At 46.1% G+C, this 18,514-nt stretch overlaps 1 protein-coding gene across 17 annotated transcripts in view; it reads left to right on the forward strand.

The window, feature by feature from the left end:
• NEDD4L (NEDD4 like E3 ubiquitin protein ligase) overlaps positions 1-18,514 on the forward strand; it is a 381,870-nt gene that overhangs the window by 345,632 nt on the left and 17,724 nt on the right. For all 17 annotated transcript variants that reach the window (XM_027768276.1, XM_027768265.1, XM_006139917.3 and 14 more), the window contains 5 exons: positions 3,706-3,771; positions 5,416-5,645; positions 7,390-7,511; positions 11,739-11,809; positions 13,537-13,632. In XM_027768276.1, coding sequence (XP_027624077.1) covers positions 3,706-3,771; positions 5,416-5,645; positions 7,390-7,511; positions 11,739-11,809; positions 13,537-13,632 — 585 coding nt within the window. The remainder of the gene's footprint in view (positions 1-3,705; positions 3,772-5,415; positions 5,646-7,389; positions 7,512-11,738; positions 11,810-13,536; positions 13,633-18,514) is intronic.

The raw sequence follows: 18,514 nt of genomic DNA on the forward strand, positions 1-18,514 counted from the left end.
TCGGGGGGGTGATTTCTCACTTTCTATCTCTTTGTCTCTCTCTGTCTCTCTGGTGAGTGCACGTACCCTATAGCAAAAATCTCTTTCTGAAAAAAAAGTTGAGCACTGGCTCATGTTTGTGTAGTGCTTTGTACTTTAACAAGAACTCTATAATGGGTGGATTTGAAATACCCACAATCCCTTTAGGAAGGCAGAACAGATGTGATTACTCCCAATTTGTCAGAAGCTCAGAAGCTAACTGTATCTCTGCAAGTGTCAGAATGAGGACCAGACCCCACGGGGTCACTGCTGTCGCCACATCAGGTGTGAGTCCCTCTCCCTGGGAGCACCAGTATCTCCCAGAAGATAGCAATGCAAAGACATGTAGAGGCACCTTACTCAGCATGGCAGGTTTTCTTTCTGTACAAAGAAGAAAGTATGCTGAATCCAGAACAAAAGAACTGTTATCAACAGACATTTAATTTTTCAAAAAGATTGATTGTACATGTTACACTGCATGTGCAGAAAGGAAATGCCAGATTTTTAAGAGAGAAGAAATAATGTAATCTGTTCAATACAAGAAATGTACATGCAGTTCCTTTCAGAAGCTGCCTTGTATAGATGCCTTTGTCTTGGTGTGCTGTTGGGATCTTTTCAACAGGAGAATTAAAAACTTCTCTTGTTCTATCAAGAGAACTATAATACTTCTAGAGAGAAAAGATAATAAGCATAGGAGGAGGAGGATTTTTCACCTTTCATGCATCATCTCCCAAAAGAAAGACCAGAAATCTCTCTGCATCTATTTCCACCCACACCAAGTCAATACCTCCATGGTTGCAAGGCAGGCAGGACAGTAGACATCACAGGCTGGGGGTGAGGGGGGTTGGGGGGGTGTCAACATTTGGAAGTCTGTTCCTTGAGGACATTTGTCTTTTAAGACAACTGAGCTTGCACGTACAAGAATGAATACTTGAGGTTTTCCTTTAATATTTGGGGGATGCAAACAAAAAATAATTTGCTGAATATTGAAGGCTTTGGAAGTGGAAGAGCCTTGAAGTTCACATGGTCAAATCCTTCTCCTTGACTGTGAACCGGTTACTCAGAGGAGAGGCTATGTCCCAGAACTCACTGCGGATGGAGTCTGCCCTGGAAGTCAGTTCCTCTACAGCTGAAATGAGAGAAAGGAAACCTCTGTCAGTTTAATTCTCCTCGAGCACAGCCAGTCATAGCTATACATGTCAGTCAGCCAGGTGCGTTCCCCCCTCAGTGTTTGGTGCTCTCTGCTCCTGTAGTGGTTTCTATCCTGTGACTGGTTTCTACTCTGATGTTCTTCCTCCGAACTGCCTTCCCTGAAAACCTCATACAAAGTAACTCCCAGGACCTCTTAGCACTGATTTCCCACTCAGAGCCCCTACCACCATTTATTCATGTATTTCATATTGCCTGTTGCTCCCAGTAGCCTGTAAATTCCAAGAGGGAACAAACCAGGGAAGACAGCTGTGCCCTGTGTACTGTCATTTCCTTAGCACTTAAAATGCCGTACTCAGAGTAGGTGCTCAAGAAATATCTGTTGATGGGCCAACCCTAGAGCAAAGCAGCTGAGTGCCATGCAGAGGAAGGCAGATACCATGTCGCCATCCAGGGTTCAAGTCCCAGCCCCAGCATTTTGAAAAACATCCCAGGGCTGTGCATGCATGTCCAGGATCCTGATGGGTTAGAGAAAAAGGATTGCAGCATGACTGAACTCTGTTAGGGGACTCTCTCTCTCTCTCTCTCTCTCTCTCTCTCTCTCTCTCTCTCTCTCTCTCTTCTCTCTCTCTCTCTCCTCTCTCTCTCTCCTCTCTCTCTCTCTCTTTCTCTCTCTTCTCTTACTCTGTTCCTCTCTGGTCAAATTAAAATAAATACATAAATAAGTAAATAAAGTTCAATAAAATAATTTTTTAAAAAAGAAAGAAATGTCCTCATTTATCATGGTTGCAGTTGGTCTCTCTCTCTCTCTCTCTCTCTCTCTCTCTCCCTTTTCTCTCTCTCTCAACCTTGCATACCTGCCCTGCCCTCTGGCATTAAAAAAAAAATCTGTTGAGTGAATTAGCCAATGAGCCACCAATGAGGGATAAATAAACTAGAATGGAAATCTTAATTCGTGAAAGGATGTGCTATCAGTGGGGAAAAACCCATGATGGTTGTACTAGCTAATGGCCCAACACTGTATCCTTCCCCTGTTTAGGTGGTTGTCCAGATGTTGACCAAATGTGTACCTTGCCCAGAATTAGAACGCATGCATGACTTCATCAAAATAGATAGGTTCTGTGGTCAAATGTCGCGTCCAGTAGAAAATCAAATGAAGACGGACTTAGTAACTAAGAATAAGCATAGGCAGTGAGAATTGCTTTTGAATGTTAAGATATATAAATGCGATATCTTTATTGCTCTTGAATTACGAAGCTAAATGCTACATAATCAATTTCTGTAAGAGTAGCTATTTTTGTTTGGGGTTCATACCTATGTGTGTAATCATGCCTTAAAGCAGTCTAAAGCAGGGAAGCTTTTGTTCTTTAGTGCTGCTTTTTCTGGTGAAAGGGATAAGCTTTGGCATCTAAAGATTACTAAGGATCAGTGAATTGTATTAGCTTAGCCCAAACTGCTATCAGCAGAAGTATTCTGTGCCAAATTTCATACCATTCTCTACAAAGCAATGAGTATCTCAAAGTGTGAGGTCGGCTGTGTGTGTGCAAAAGCCACTCCTTTTTGTTTCTGTAAAAAGCGGGTAAACTTTTTCAATAGCCTGAAATCGGGGCTCTGACTCAAGATATTATAAGCTACTTTACAATAAAGCAGATGAAGCTTATATACCACTTTGCCTGAAGAGATACAAAACTTTCAAATAACAATCAACTTTTTTTTGGGGGGGGAGGTTTTTGCTATAGGGCGCGTGCGCTCACCAGACAGACAGAGACAGAGAGACAGAAAGAGAAATCACCCCCCGGGGGTGGGGGGATGGCCACACTGCAGTCCCTTCTCCTCCATTCTCCTCTTGGGATCTTGGACGCGCATGCACATGCGCCCAGCATGAGTTTTAAGCCACCGGGTCTGGGACGCGAACTGCAGTCGACTACATGGGAGTCCAGCAACATGGCCATTACGCTAACTGCTGGTCCCAACAATCAACTATTTTGATTGTAGTTACTGAACTCACACCTGTAGAGCCATCACTCTGAGAATGTTCCCAGAATGCCATCTTCCTGATTTTATCTCCCTTGACCAGAGTCTTGGTTTACTTGCTTATTCCACCTATTGTATGTCCCCACACAGATTTTTAAAGCGTGGTTAGAATGAGCTCTGTGGGTCATTCCATGTTCTACATTAAAGTTTCACAACCCGTAGCTCTTAACTGCAGGGAGGAAAAAAATGTATGTCCTGGCTCATATTCTAACAGAAGGCACGTGGACAGCAAGTTCAGTTTGTAGGGATCCCCTAAGTGATGTCTTTTCTAGGTGTTTCCAGAGGTGAAAGCTCTGTTCAATACTGATTATCCCTAATCAGCTCTAGGACTTCCCCATGTGCTAGGCAGACATTATATAAATGTTCCATGCTTAATCTGAAGAGTGAGAGTTTAAGATTTATGATTCATGAAGTTCTCTGAACGTTGGCTCAGTGTGCATAAAATTTCAAGGGTTTTTAACTTTTTTTTTTGGCATTGTATATATTTATAAATTTATCTTCCAGGCTGTTCCCTACTCCAGAGAATTTAAGCAGAAATATGACTACTTTAGGAAGAAATTAAAGAAACCTGTGAGTAATCATGTCTTCAAAAATGCTGTGTTTTAGTCATTTGTAAGCTACCAAAGTTACTCCAGTTGAGAACACTTGTCTGTTACTTTGTGTATACTAAAAATATTACCTTCCTTTTTTCATTGCACTTTGGTCCACCTGGGTCTTCTATCTGAATTTTCTTTTTAACAAAAATGGTAAGTGAAGATGAACCAAGTATTAAATATCAAATCACCTGAAGGGCCATTTCTTATGTAATACATACAATGAAATGAGTTCTATGGAAAAAAGTCGGGACCCCCATCAAAAATATCTGGACAAGTCCATGCCATTACATCTCGTTGTCATAGTAGATCCCACTTAGAAAAATGTTCAAGTCCTTCCCTTTAAATTCAGAAGCATAGTTTTACCTTGAATATTCACATTTAGAATATAAATAAGGTTTGTAATATTACATGGTAGTACTTGGCAGTACTGGGTCCAAGTGTAGTTTTCTGACTTTGATTTTCACTGGCAATTTAAAATTGAGAAACCCTGTGGAGTTCTTCCAGGCAGAGTTTTAAAATGAAATGTTACATTGTCTACTGATACATGATCCCCAAATTCTTCAACCTTATTATGTCTTCTGTTCTGCATGCCAGCTTCCCCTCTCCTGGGTAGGTTTAGCAGCTTCTCCTGAGGTTGTTCAGGCACTGTTGTTGCACCACAGGGCAGGGGAGGGTGTCAGCCCCAGCTCCGAGCAGCCCAGTTTCCCCTGCTTTATCCCCATCTCACCCTGCTCCCCCCTGTTACCTGATGCCTCATTTGCTGTGCACCTACCTGCTAGGGAGGAGGCATCATCTCTATTCCCAGAAATGCCAACATCCTGATCCAACTAAGTACTTTTTAGCCGTCCTTCACAGCTCCGATCTGCACACAGGCTCCCCCAGCGGGCGTGAGGACAATCCGCTCACCCCTCAGTCACCGGCAATGACTTCCTAGGTGTCCTGTCTCACTCTGGCACTTACACTGTGCTGTCTTCTGCCTGGATCCATTCATATAGCAAGGCTGACCCTGGCCTTCATCTCCATAGGAGTCAGTTCTCTTATCCTCAGTCAGTGCTTCATTATTTTCATGTCAGTGAACCATGGACATTAGGATGCCTTCTCCAGACTTGACAAGGTCAGGGTCCGGCTCCCCACGGCAACAGAATGAACCGGTAGGCATCATGGATGGTATCTGTCACCTGGAGTCCTTGCCACACTTGAGAACAGACCCAGTGTGGCCAGGTGGGGATTACTTAAAGATGTTGAGTACCTAGGCTAAAGTCTCTTCCCTTGACTGAAACAGTATATAGAGTCGACTGTGTTTCAGTTGTCAGTGGGTGGACAGTTGCCTGCAGCAGTTGATAAGAGGGGAGAAGATGCTTTTCCTCTACTACGCAGATCTGTAGCACAGGGACCGCTCAGCCCGAGTGGCTGGGGGCACCACTCCTTGGGCCCCGTCATGACACAGTGAGGCTTCCTGTCTATGTGAGAGAAAACCCACGAAGGAGTGTCTCAGTAGGAACCATTCGTCACGGCTCTTTGAAGCCTGCCGTTATTTCTACCCTTGGTTATTTTTTCCATTAGGAAATCAGGACTGTATTTATCATATGAGTACGTGCTTTCTTTTTCTTTTGTGTAGGCTGATATTCCAAATAGGTTTGAAATGAAACTCCACAGAAATAACATATTCGAAGAATCCTATCGGAGAATCATGTCTGTGAAGAGACCAGATGTCCTGAAAGCTAGACTGTGGATTGAATTTGAATCCGAGAAAGGTCTTGACTATGGGGGTGTGGCCAGAGAATGGTTCTTCCTCCTGTCCAAAGAGATGTTCAACCCCTACTACGGTCTCTTTGAGTACTCTGCCACGTAAGTATATGGAGTATTTCATAGTGTGCTTCCCCAGTGAAACAGCTTTATGCTTAGTAGATTTTAACTTAGTGCAAGAATAAATGTTTCCTCGTTTGTGGTGAACTAGCTGTTGATTTCAGTCTCCCTCACTCCTGCCCCTTATAAGTCTAGAATAGATTTTTGACTCGACATAATGAAATCATGTACTCTGAACACCTAAAATTGATTCTTATCTCTAGGGTTCATGGAATTGAAATTGAAAATGTGTTGGGTAATTATGGTAAGGAACAAGAGGCAATTTTCATTTGTCATGTTACATTAATTTGCAAAGAGAATATGTCAGCGTCAGAATTTAAAAAGAGCTATTTCATGAACAAGAATAGCTTCTGAAGTCATACTCTTTTTTTAAAGAATCATTAAATTTTATTTATTCATTCATTTATTTTAATTTTACCAGAGAGAGAGAGAGACAGAGAGGAAGGAGGAAAGTAAATAAGCAAGCCACCAGGTCCAAGAATAGAACTGTGGTCGGCCACAGGGGAGTGTCCAGCACTTTAACCACCATGCCACCTGCTGGCCCCCTGAAGTCACGCTTTTTTTGAGGCAAATATGAGGACTTTGAGGACCCATGTTCAAACACACGAGGGACCATGCCCTCATCTCTACGGGCAGAATCTGGTTCCCCTTGCCTTAGGATTTCATCCTTGCCAGGCATAGAAGTGAGACAAATTCACCTGCTTTCAAACACTGGCTACTTACGAGTCCAGCCATTTCTTCTGAATTTTAGGCTGGACTTGAACGCCTAGTAGAACAGTCATTGACTGAAAGGCATTTAGCATTACCCCAGCCCCAGGCTGTACAGGCATAGGGGTTTCCGCATGTCTCCTACTGAGCACTGTTTCCGGGGGGTTCACTTGGAAGGCAGTCTCAGAACTTCTCTACTGCTTTAGACAAGAATTGCCCCATTTGATTGTTCTTGTTATCGTTGGGTGGTCAGAAAGTCATAATGTATTTTTCTGTTTTTCTCTACAAATACGTATCATGACTTTTCCAATGACCCAGTAAATCCCATAAGAAAGCCCACAATGTAAATAAAACCATCAAAGTGAGAGGAAGGCAAGATTTTTACCAAAGAAACTCCTGGGAGACTCTCTATGGAGCCCAGTTTGAAAACCACAGATCCTCATGTTTGGGAGACCAGACAAAAACCATGGGATACAGCCAAGCATTTTGAGGTTTGAATTGTGGAGACAACCATGTCCTATGTCCTCCCTGAGGCCTTCTCAGGACAGAGTGATGGTCAAAGAGACCAAGAGTTGGGCCCGTGGAGAAGATGCTATCCCCAAGGCAAAGCCTCATGAAGGAATTAACCTTCCTTTAGCAGAATGAGCTTACAGTACTTGTATCATGGGAATCTCCATGCATCCCCTTTCTTATGTGGGATTTCTCATCTTCCCAAGATACCTGGCTAAACCGTATGAAAGTGACATTTCTGAAGATCAAAATAGTCAAACATCAGCACTTTTTAAAAATTTTACAATGTAGGGTGTGTCAGCCCAGGCGGCCTCAGTGACTGGTGTGAAAAAGGGTGGACTGGAAAGGGTAAGTCACTTTCTCTAGATGACGCCTTTTCCCACTAGGTCTGGAATGTTCGCAGGTACCCGGGGAGAGTTGAGCAGCAGATGGCAAAGGAAATTCAGATGCTTGAATTGGTTACTTCAAAAGTACGATTGAGCTTTTCTTCTCTCTTTCTCCCCAAAAGAGACAACTACACCCTTCAGATCAACCCCAATTCAGGCCTCTGTAATGAAGATCATCTGTCCTACTTCACTTTTATTGGGAGAGTTGCTGGTCTGGCAGTATTTCATGGGAAACTCTTAGATGGTAAGTTGTTTAAGTCTTGAGTCGTAAAAAGCGTACAGTGCTGTTTCTGTCTTACCATTTCATAGGGCGCTCTCTAACTCAGTTATTTTCATGTTTGGCCCATAATGGAGATACTTTTTCCTGCTCTCAATTTGAGCACTGAAGACAGCTTCTACACACAGTTAAAAAGTTTTTTTAAGTAATTTAAGTGTGCAGACCAGCAGATGGTGTAATGGTTACGTCGCTGAGCTCCCACGTAGTCAACTGCGGTTCAAGTCCCAGACTCAGCGACTTGAAACTTGCACTGGGCACGTGTGAGTGTGTGCTTAAGTTCTCAAGATGAACATGAAGGAGAAGGGATTGCGGCATAGCTGCCCCCTGGGGGGTGATTTCTCACTTTCTGTTTCTCTGTGTATCTCTGGCAAGCACACATGCCCAATAGCAAAAATCTCTCTAAAAAAAAAACAACAACCAAAAAACTAACTGTGGGGACCATCAGTTAGCATAATGGCTACATCACTGGACTCCCATATAGTCGACCGTGGTTTGAGGCCCAGACCCAGTAGCTTAAATTCACACTGGGTATGTGTCTGTGTGTGTGTGTGTGTGTGTGCCCAAGCTCCCAAGAGGAGAAGGGAGGAGAAGGGATTGTGGCGTGGCCATCCCCCCTGGGGGGTGATTTCTCGCTTTCTGTCTCTCTCTCTGTCTTTCTGGAGAGCACAAGAGCCCTATAGCAAAAAACCTCAAAAGTGAAAAATAAAAAACTAACTGTGAAGCTAGATATTCGTATTTATGCATTATGTATGCTTTCTAGGCTAGGTTTTATTTAATAAGAGCTAGATGTGACAGATGGGAAAGCTAATTGAAAAGTTCATTAAAATGATCTAATCCATCAGTAGCCTGCCATTGTTCCATTCGTCCCAAATTACTACTGTTTTTAGTGTGAAGAGACTAATTTCAAAGTAATATTATAAGCTGAGATTTTAAACCTCCAACCACTGCTGAGACAGATGACACAAAATAATTCCATCATTATTTAGAGCAGATAGATGACAGAAAACCGTCAAGGTTCCCTGGAAGTTAGAAGTCAGACCCTCTCGCTGCCTTTTCTCCATAGGCCTGTAATCAGAGCTGATCGCTTCAGAAATAGTGCCACTAAGGAACACTGCGGAAGTCATGAGTGAGTGGAAATAAATCAGAAATTTTGCTTAAGTTTTATTTAGTTGTTTATTCCATTAATGAGAGACAGAGAGACCCCACCAGGGTCTTCACCCCACAGTCCACCCACTGCTTCAGCCGCCCGGGGCCATGGGCATGCGCACATCCAGCTTGTCCAGGGAGGTGTCCAGACCCAACCCAAAGCCTCCCCTGTGGGCCAGTCTCAAGAGCATTGCATGATCGCTACACTACTGTTAAGTCTCCTAAAAATATGTATGTGTGTTTTTTTAAGAGGTTTTTGCTGTAGGGCACTTGTGCTCGCCAGAAAGACAGAGACAGAGAGAAAGAAGGTGAAAAATCACTCCCCCCCCCCCCCAGGCGGGATCGCCATGCCACAGTCCCCTCTCCTCCATTCTCCTCTCGGGATCTTGGGCACACACGTACACGTGCCCGGCATGAATTTAAGCCACCAGATCTGGGACTCAAACCACAGTCGACTACATGGGAGTCCAGCAACTTAGCCATTATACCAACTGCTGGTCCCTAAAAATATGTTTTAAGAACTCAGGGGTGAAACGGTTGAGGATGGAAAACAGCAAGTAAAATTCGAGATAGACAGGGGCCAGCAGGTGGTGTAGTGGTTGAGGTACTGGACTCCCACATAGCCAATTGCTGTTCAAGTCCTAGACCTGGAGGCTTAAAAATCACCGGGCACATGTGCATGAGTGCCCAAAATCCCAAACGGGGATTGTGGTGTGGCGTCTCCCCAGGGAGTGATTTCTCACTTTCCTTCTCACTGTCTCTCTCTAGCAGGTGCTCACACCCTATGGCAAAAACCTTTAAAAAAAATTTTTTTTTGAGATTGACTCTGACAGACGTATTTTCAGAGGAGTTTAATTGTGTTTGTAGAGCCTTGGCTGTTCAGTAAATAATTGATGCACCCTCTGTACTTTTCCCTTTGATATATTTTTACTCTTGATTGCTAGCAAGTTTTGACACTCGGATTTCAATACTTTATTTGTGATTCTCACTAAAAGGATACACAACTCTTTCTATGTATGTATATAGTGTGACCATATTTCAGTTTGCAACTCTGGGATTATTTCAGCCTCTTCAGATTCATTCCAGCCTTCTAAGAAGAAGGTCAATTTATTCTATTTCCATCAAGTTTGAAGATACTGTTGTTGCAAGAGAATCTAGAGAAGTATAAGATCCTGACCTCAGCTAGCTTAAATTATAGTGGGGAAAAGGAATGAGAACAAACATGGAGTCGCAAGGACACAGCTTCCAGGCGGAAGGGAGCACACTGAGCACTCGGGGAGAAGCTGCTGTGGCTGGAGGCTGGGGCTCTGCAGGACTCCCTGCATCTTGAGCTGGAGTGGCCATAGCAGGACATGAGCATTCAGAGGCTGGTCTCTCCAGAGCAGTGAGGACTGCCCAGGGCTCCATGAGGGGAAAATGGTGCTGGGGTAGAAGCAAGTCCTGATGGGGAATCAGGAGACTGCTGCGGTGGTCCCGCCCAGCACAGCCCCAGCCTCAGTCAGGAGCTGCAGGGTGCTCATGCGTGGTCCGCCATGTCTTCAGTGTCTTAAACATGAGAAGGTCAGCAGAGCACCCACCGCGTACCTGCTCACCTCCGCCGTGTCCTTTACCTTCCCAGATGCTGAAGTGCAGTTGGCCTTCCATATCCATGGATTCAACCAACTGTGAATCAGAAATATTTGAAAAAAGAAAAGTAGAAGTTACAATGGAAAAAATAATACAAACATTTTAATAGTGTAATAGAACAGCTATTTACATAGCATTTATACCGTATTAGGAGTTAAAGTTGGGCCAGCGGGTGGCATGGAGGTTAAAGCATTGGATCCCCCATGGCCACCTGCATGGTTCAAGTCCCAGACCCGGCAGCTTGAAAATCAAATTGGCACATGAGTGTGCCCAAAGGAGACTGAAGAAGAAGAAACTGTGATGTGGCCATCCCCCTTGGGGAGTGATTTTCACATTCCTCTCTTTCTCCCCTGCTACTTTATTTTCCTCTCCCCCCTTTTCTTTCTCTGTCTCCCTCTCCCCCCCCTTTCTCTCTCGCGCACACGCGCTCTCTGTTTCTCTCTGGTGAGCACATATGCCCTATAACAAAAATAAGAGAAAAAAAGGAATTAAAGTAACCTAGAGAGGATTTAAAATGTATAGAGGGTGCGTGTAGGTTTTATGCAAATACTATACCATTTTAGATAAGAAACCTAAACATCTACAGATTTTGTGATCCCAGGGGTCCTGGAATTAGGCCCCTAGCTATCAGGAGATGACTGTGTTTCAGAGTCTGCAAACTTGGGTCCACACTGAGCCAGGCAGACTCAGCCTATGCTGTAGAATATTGGTGCCTAGTGGGTGATGGTGCAAGAGGCACCATGAGGTTCTGGGTGGTAGTCCAGGTGACCCAAGATGCTGCCTCGCCTTAGGACAAAGGAAAGCAGGAAGTGGAGGTCCCTGCAGACACCTGTAGGGAAGCAGAGTCATCCTCACTGCCATTGCCCCCCTGGGGCTTGTACTCCCTCCCTGAAGATTGCACAACCCTTCTCAGTGGTCTTCTCATTTCATCTTGTCCCCCCCCCAACCCCGTGTCTTCTCCCCTCTGCTGCCAAGCAGTGCAGCTAAAATGCAAATGGACTTGCACCTGTGACGCCCCATGCCTCAGGGAGTGGCCCAAACTCTGGCACCCATGAGGCATGTGCACTGCTGGGACCCATCCCTGACCCGTCCTCCCGAGGACACCCTGTGCTTCTACCCTGGCAAACTGCTGGCTGGCCAATCTCTGACCCCCTCTCCTGAGTGTCCTCTCCCCCAGTTTGGCACCTCCTCAAAGCCTTCTCAACCCCTCTCTGCTGCACTGTCTCCAGCAGTTCAGCCACTGTCCCTCCTTCCTCCCACTCCCCTTGACCAACCCCCATCCACTAGTCAGGGATTGCCATCAACGGTCCCTGATTGTCTTGGTTTCTTGTTCAGACTGAGAGCAGGTGGGTCTTTATTTAACGCTCTGACGCACAGCAGCATCAGAGACTTGAAACTAACCCGGCTCCTACTGTGTTCTAGGTTTCTTCATCAGACCTTTTTACAAGATGATGTTGGGAAAACAGATAACTCTGAATGACATGGAATCTGTGGTGAGTAAATACACATCCTCACGAACCGTCGCGGGTGCTCATGCCATGTTTGAGACCATGTTTGTAGTCACGGTGATTTTTATGGGTGTGTCGTTCAGTATGAACGACAGGGGGCATGTGATTGTTCGAGAAGTTAATCGAGCACCTTAATTTTTGTAATGAGCAAGTCAGTGTTCACATGCCTGCAACTCACAGTTCTTAGTGAATACATCCCAGTCTCAATCACCTCTGCTCACCCAGCACAGGACCAGGACGAGTGGGACCAGGTTAAATCCAGAGGTCATCCAATCCCTCGCTGTAGCCAATGTATTCCATCTAAGACAGTCAGTTTCATTCTTTAGCTGTCCCTGTTGGGGGACCTCATAAAATGGCGGTGGCAAAGCCCAGAACAGCAGGAAGAATACCACACAGCCGTCTAGTTACGGAAGAACAAGGACCTCTACCACACAGGGGACTTGGAAAGTGTATGCCAGAAGTTCTCTAAGAAGTGATGCTTGGGGCTGGGGGAGAGAGCAAGCCAAGCCGCCAGGTCTGGAACTCAAACCCTGGTCGACCATGTGGGAGTTCAGTGCCTTAACCACCACACCACCTGCTGGCCCCAAACTGAAAGAGTTTTCTATAGAAACAAATCGACATGATTCTCATAATAAACGTTTCCTCTGTCTTTCGATTTTCCTGTACCCTGCCATCTACCTCCAGAGCCTGTGGGTGTCTGCCTGTGTGCTAGCACGTGCATGGACCCACGGGGAAGTGTGTTTGTCCATTTGGGGTATTTGCAGAGCTCCTTTCACGTCCTTTCACTTGAGTCAAGGAGCAGCTGCAGACCCCTCGGCCTAGTCAGTATCGACTGTCTTGTGCAGTCAGATACATGAGCCCTGTCCGGGTACGAACCAGCACTGACCTTGTGTTTCTGTCCTCGTCACTGGGGGACAGGAGGAGAGGGGGCTGGCGGTGCTGGTTGCAGTCATGCTGGGCTGGTGTGAGCACCACAGTCTCAGTTTTCCTCCACTTCCACCTTTTCCTCGTGCTTGCTGCTTTTATCGCTGTGTAAAGAGGAACCTAGGAGCACAGACATGTCTCTGAGAGTCTAATTTTAGGTACATGTTGACAGCTCGTGTTTAAACACAGTGTGCACGCTGGTTTCTGCCTTTGCAGAGCCTGTAATGTCCCCAGAGTAGAGACGCTGGGTCTGCCTGGAGAGAGGAGCTGATGGCCCTGTGACTCCTGCTCTGTATTCTGAAAACAGAGAAGCTTCCCCTTTTTGCATAAATTAACTTGCAGAAAGCAATGAAAGCACAAGAAAGGGCATAACTTCCAACCGTTAGCTTTAGTGAGAACATTCTCTAGCTTAGGAAAGCTAAGAATGTTTTTACCTCTGATGAAACTGTCAGAAGCAGGGAAGTTTTATTGCTCTTTCCACTACTAATTTAATAGACCAGGACAGTGTGCGACAGCTGGGCCCGCCATCTCTCAGATAGGTCTCTACGCTTCCCAAAGGGCAGGACTTGGCCACCAACCCCTGTTACTGCCGAAACTGTTTGTACTTTGAATGAAAGAGGACTGGTTCCTTTGGGGTGGGGCAGGAAATGTATGGTAAATTAGAGTAATGTCATTCTTTAACATTCTGCCTGGGCTACATTAAAAGGACTTCGTTATTTAAAGAAGTCAAACAGATTCGTATTTTGAAAAATAAAAGCCTAATTTTTATTTTTGTGCCATTTCTATAGGACAGTGAATATTACAACTCTTTGAAATGGATCTTAGAAAATGATCCTACTGAACTAGACCTCATGTTCTGTATAGATGAAGAAAACTTCGGACAGGTATGTGTGGGTGAGCCTCGCAGCTCTTCTCTGGCTTTCAAAGAGCCGTCTTCTTCACAGGTGGAAACACAACTTTGCCAGAGAATTCAAACAAGCAGAGGCGCCATAGATGTTGATTTTCAGGGCTTCTGTCTGCACCTGTGGTCATGGCGGGAAGCTGGGTCCCTAGTTCCACCCTGATCACAATCGACAAAGTTAAAGGAATTCTAGGAGACCTCTCTGAACTAGCACCCCCTCCTAATCTAACGCCAATTCAAATCTGGGTGTTTCGTTTGTACTTTGGTTTTAGAATTTAGAAATGGTGCAATGATTTACGCAGTGGTACTGACAGTGAATGGTGTCCGGGGCATCAGTTTTTTGTCTCTGCTGTGTGGTTCTGTTGTTAGTGAAGTCTGTCTTCTGAGGCTCAGATTATTTGACTTCTAGGGCTCAGGAGTTTCTGCCATTTCTTCTTGTTTTGCCCCCACAGTGCCACGCCAGGCTGGATTAATTATAGAAGGCAATTTGAGAGATCAAGTTGCCTGCTTGGGATTTTTGTCCTGAGGGCCTGTGAAATGTCTTTGTCTTAAGTCTGAAACCTTTGACTCTTTTGTTCCTCAGAATAATGATGCTTTGGGAGAGGTGTCGTCATGTGTTATTTGACCCCCTACCTGGTCCTTCACAGAAGGTTCCTTCGGTCTTTCGGACCACACCTACGTGGCTGTGAAATTAGTGAGATCTTTGAACCTACCTTAAGGGTCGCCTTGTGGGAAATGAAATAGCTGTGCTCTTTACTGTTTCCGAGATCATCAGATGTGCCTTTCACTGTCAAGAACTGCATCGACGTCTCTACGTGTCACAGGGCTACGCTCTTAGTGAAGTTGCACAACAGGTCCCTGCCTGCCAGGGTTAGAGAAATCTCAGAGAATCTCAGAGAAAAGAAGCTGATGCCACTAGATGTAAAGGAATTAATGACAGCTAGGGTCAAAGGTGTGAAATTAGAAAATGTTCACATAAATGTCAGAATCACTTGTTATCATGTCATGTATCCAAGCCAGGAAACCCGTCACTACCGTGAGTCCCAGAAGTGGGTGGGATTTGGGAATCTGTGTTTTCCTTCCTGGTAGATGATTACGAATCCATTAAAAATCTCCTTTTGTCCTCAATCCCTCGCTTGTTCTCTGCTCTGTGTTGAACTCTGTACCTTGGACTCTCACAGACAATGGGCTTTGCCTTCCTGCATGGGCTGGGTGGAAAGAGGTCTTTCCTGCTGCCGCTCCCTCCAGGTCACCCAGAGCCCCCCGGGACTAACTTCATGGATATCTGTCTCCCAACCTTCTTTCTCTCTGTCTCCCTCTGCATTTGATCCAGACCCTTCACACCCCCAGCTCTGGGGAGGCCTGTGAGTCACAGCACCTTTCACCCTGGTTCCTTCCTCAGCTTTTGAGCCTTGATTTTCAGTCTCCTTGAAGACTATGGTCTTGCATTCACAGATGTCCCTCTGTCACCTGCTGTCTGCCTGCTGCTTGTGTCATTGCACCCACACTAGTTGATGGCCTCCTGCCCACTGTCGCACCATCGACATTCCCTCTACCCACCTCCAGCTCTTTATCTCCTGTGGGCTAGATAACCTCCTAAAAGGCCCTGGGTCCCAGCACTAACGCCGTTTCCTCCTCACCACACCCCTTCTGCTCTGGCCTCATCGGTATCACCACCACGCCCTCCTGCACATGGCGCCCATCATGGTTTCTAAGCCACCGAGTCCAGGGCTCAAACCATGGAGTCAGCCATGTGGGATCCAGCCCCTTTAACACCATGTCACCTCTGTCCCTGTCGAAGGGTCTTAACTGGCTGTGTTCAAGAGATAACACATGGGTAGTCATCCTGGAACCGTCTTCCTTTCTTTTTTAACGTATGAAGGAAAGAGTAGAAATGAAGGCTCAAGGGAGACTGACCATCTGTGTGTAATAGACATCATAAAATCGTGTCTTTTGGTACCCACTTTGTAGAAAACTAAGTGGCCAACCTAAATAACGCAGATCAGGAAACTATTAGCAATGCCAGAGTTACAAGAAAGGGTCTGGAAAAGCTTCCTTAATTGCAGTTAAATGCTGAACTACTTCCACCTAATAAATGAAATCCAAACACAGGATGTTTGGATTTTGAAGCAGATTTCCAATAAAGATACTGATTATCACGTAGTTCAGGCCACTTACTCCTTAAGAACAGCTCTCTAAGCTGCTCATTTAATGCCATGAGTTCTTTGCCTGACTTGTAGGTAGAACCCAGTAGAGTTAAATGACTGCTTTCCCTTCTCAGAGAGCTAACCTGGTTAGCAGGGAACTGACATGTCTACTTTGCATTCTGGGAAGGGATTAAGAGCAAAGGAAGCAGCCATGTATTGCTCTCCTTCCCCATATCCGTTCTATCACCTAGCTCTGAGCATTGTACTTCCTGGGTGTTTCCCACATTTCTTCATTATCCCTACCTGTTCCAACACCCAAGGCCCAGCCACCATCTTCTCAGCCAGGCCCCTAACTGGTCTCATTATATCCAGTGGGGCCTCCTGTAATGGCCAGGAGCTCTTTCCAGAATGTCGTTTCTTCACCTTCAGGAGCTTCTCACTGTCCTTGAGATAGACTCAAATTCCTAATTCGTCCCAGAAGACCCTGCCTGGCCTGGCCCTGCCTGCTTCTCCTCTAGGCCCATTTTGCACCACAAACCAGTCACTGGAGCTTTCTGGATCTGGCCCCACTAGGCTTCTTGAACTCTCGACGTTCCCTCCTGCCTCAGGACCTTTGCTGGCACTGTTCCTTCTGTTGGGGACATAGTCCTTTCCATTCCTCATCTCAGACATCCTTTCCCTAAGGAAGCTGGCCCTTGTCCTGGACCCCATCCTTCAGAGTACCTTCCATGTCTTTCCTGTGGCATGTCCCTCAGATGGCTGTGTGTCTCTCTGACTATGCGTTTAGCCTGTGTCTCCCACCAGGCTCCATCGCAGTGACGGCCACCATGTGCCTACCTTTGGCTTACCTTCGTATGCTCCCGTACCAGCAGTGGGCGCTCGGAGCCACTGGAAGTGGAGCCTATCCAGGGCTTGTGCCAAAGACGCAGGCATTTCTTCCACGGGACAAAGCACTGTTGCCCCAGGGCGAAGTGGCCATCCAGGGGAGAGCAGTTGGCCGTCCCACACAGTTTGAGCTGTTTTGTTGAATTTTTTTTGCCCTTTTTTTTCATTTCACAATTTGAAATATCAGACCATGAAGTTGGTAAGCTGTTGCTTTGTGTAGGAGAGCTGCAGCTGTTGCCATGATTTTGCGAATCACTTTCTCTCTGGCCCACGAGGATCTGGAGCTGCTGGGCCCTGACATGAATGTTCCCACTGCAGAAGTATCAATATTTAAAAGGCTGCCTCATGCCGAGCAGGAAGAATAAGCCATTCCCCTATGCACTAGTGAACACACGTACGCACACCCCTCTGCCTGCCAGGAGGAGGGGCCTGTGAGAGCCAAACAGTTCTTCACTGCAAGTCTGACAGAGCAGCATCTGATCTGGTTGTTTTGAAGAGCGGCTAGAAGTGTGGGCTTCCAAGAAGCTGGCTGAAAGAGAGTGGGGAGAGTGGGCGGCCATGAGGAAGCTCAGGGCCGGGTGCATAGCAGTTAAGGCCTGCGTTCTCAACAGACGCTCACCCTAAGGGGTCAGAAATTGGTTCTTCTTAAAGTCCCTGTAAAGTTCGGTGGCTGATGACCTTCCAAAGGGCACAGTGCACAATCCAAATGTGACCATTTGTCGGCATTTCATGGAGGGAGGTGGGTCATGGGTGCAGAGGGCAGTGATCTAAAAAGCCGTCTTTGGGTGTGACCGTGAACAGAAAAGAGTTGAGAAACATGTGGCTGAGGGAAGGGAGGGAGTGAAAAGACAGAAACTGGCAACTGAGGAGAGTGAGCTCATGAGGGGCAGCAGGTCCTGCAGGGGCCAGGAAGACCCAGACAGAGAGCCTGGAGGTGGATGAGGCTCCTGAGGACAGAGACCCCAACTCCCCAAGATCAGGGCAAGGAAACTGTCAGATGGAGGGCACTAAGGACATTTGAATTAGGAGGGTGAGACCTAGCCAGCTCCTCAGACTGTCCGCACACTGCTTTGACAGGAGAGGTATGGGTAGCTAGAGGAGGGCCCGGCCACTACAGCAGAGACAGTGGAATGGGAGGGGTCCACAGGAAGGCCCTGCAGGGTGCTGGCTGACCCCACAGGGATTGTGAGTGTCTGTCAGCAGACAGGTCTTGTCCAGCAACGCTTCCACCAAGAACAGGAAGCACACAAGCCTTACCGAGGACAGAGGAAAGGCACACAGCTGCAGGGGTGGGGGTGCTAGCAGGTCAGTCCTTACGGAAGACCATTTGGCAATGGCATCCAACTTTTTTAATTAACAATTATTTTATTATGAGCTCTAACTTGACCTCTACCGAATACAAAGCTTAGCCACATGAATCAAAAAGGTTGAATTAAAACAAAATTGTTTAAAGCCATGTAAAAAATGTACCTATAAATATTTTCACTTTTAACTTAAAGAATTATTTTATTTAACTCTATTCATTCATTCGTTTTAATTTGACTAGAGAGGGACAGCGTGAGAGAGAAAAAGAGGGAAAGTAAGAAAGCAAGCCACCAGGTCCAGGACTCATACCGTGGTCAGCCTTGTGGGAATCCAGTGTCCTTAACCACCATGCCACCTGCAGGAGTCACATGTTTCCAGCACAGAGAGAGGGCTGCTAGAGAAACCGAGGCACAGCCCAGCTGTGGAGCTGGGCAACCTCGGCCTTGCACCCGGCGCTCTCCACTTGCTGTGGAGCCCCAGGCTCCCAGAAAAGACACGATGACACCTGCCTGGGGGCAGTGAGCCTGT

The sequence above is a fragment of the Tupaia chinensis genome, unplaced genomic scaffold, assembly GCF_000334495.1.
Source record: "Tupaia chinensis unplaced genomic scaffold, TupChi_1.0 Scaffold000012_1, whole genome shotgun sequence".
NCBI classification, from domain to species: domain Eukaryota; kingdom Metazoa; phylum Chordata; class Mammalia; order Scandentia; family Tupaiidae; genus Tupaia; species Tupaia belangeri.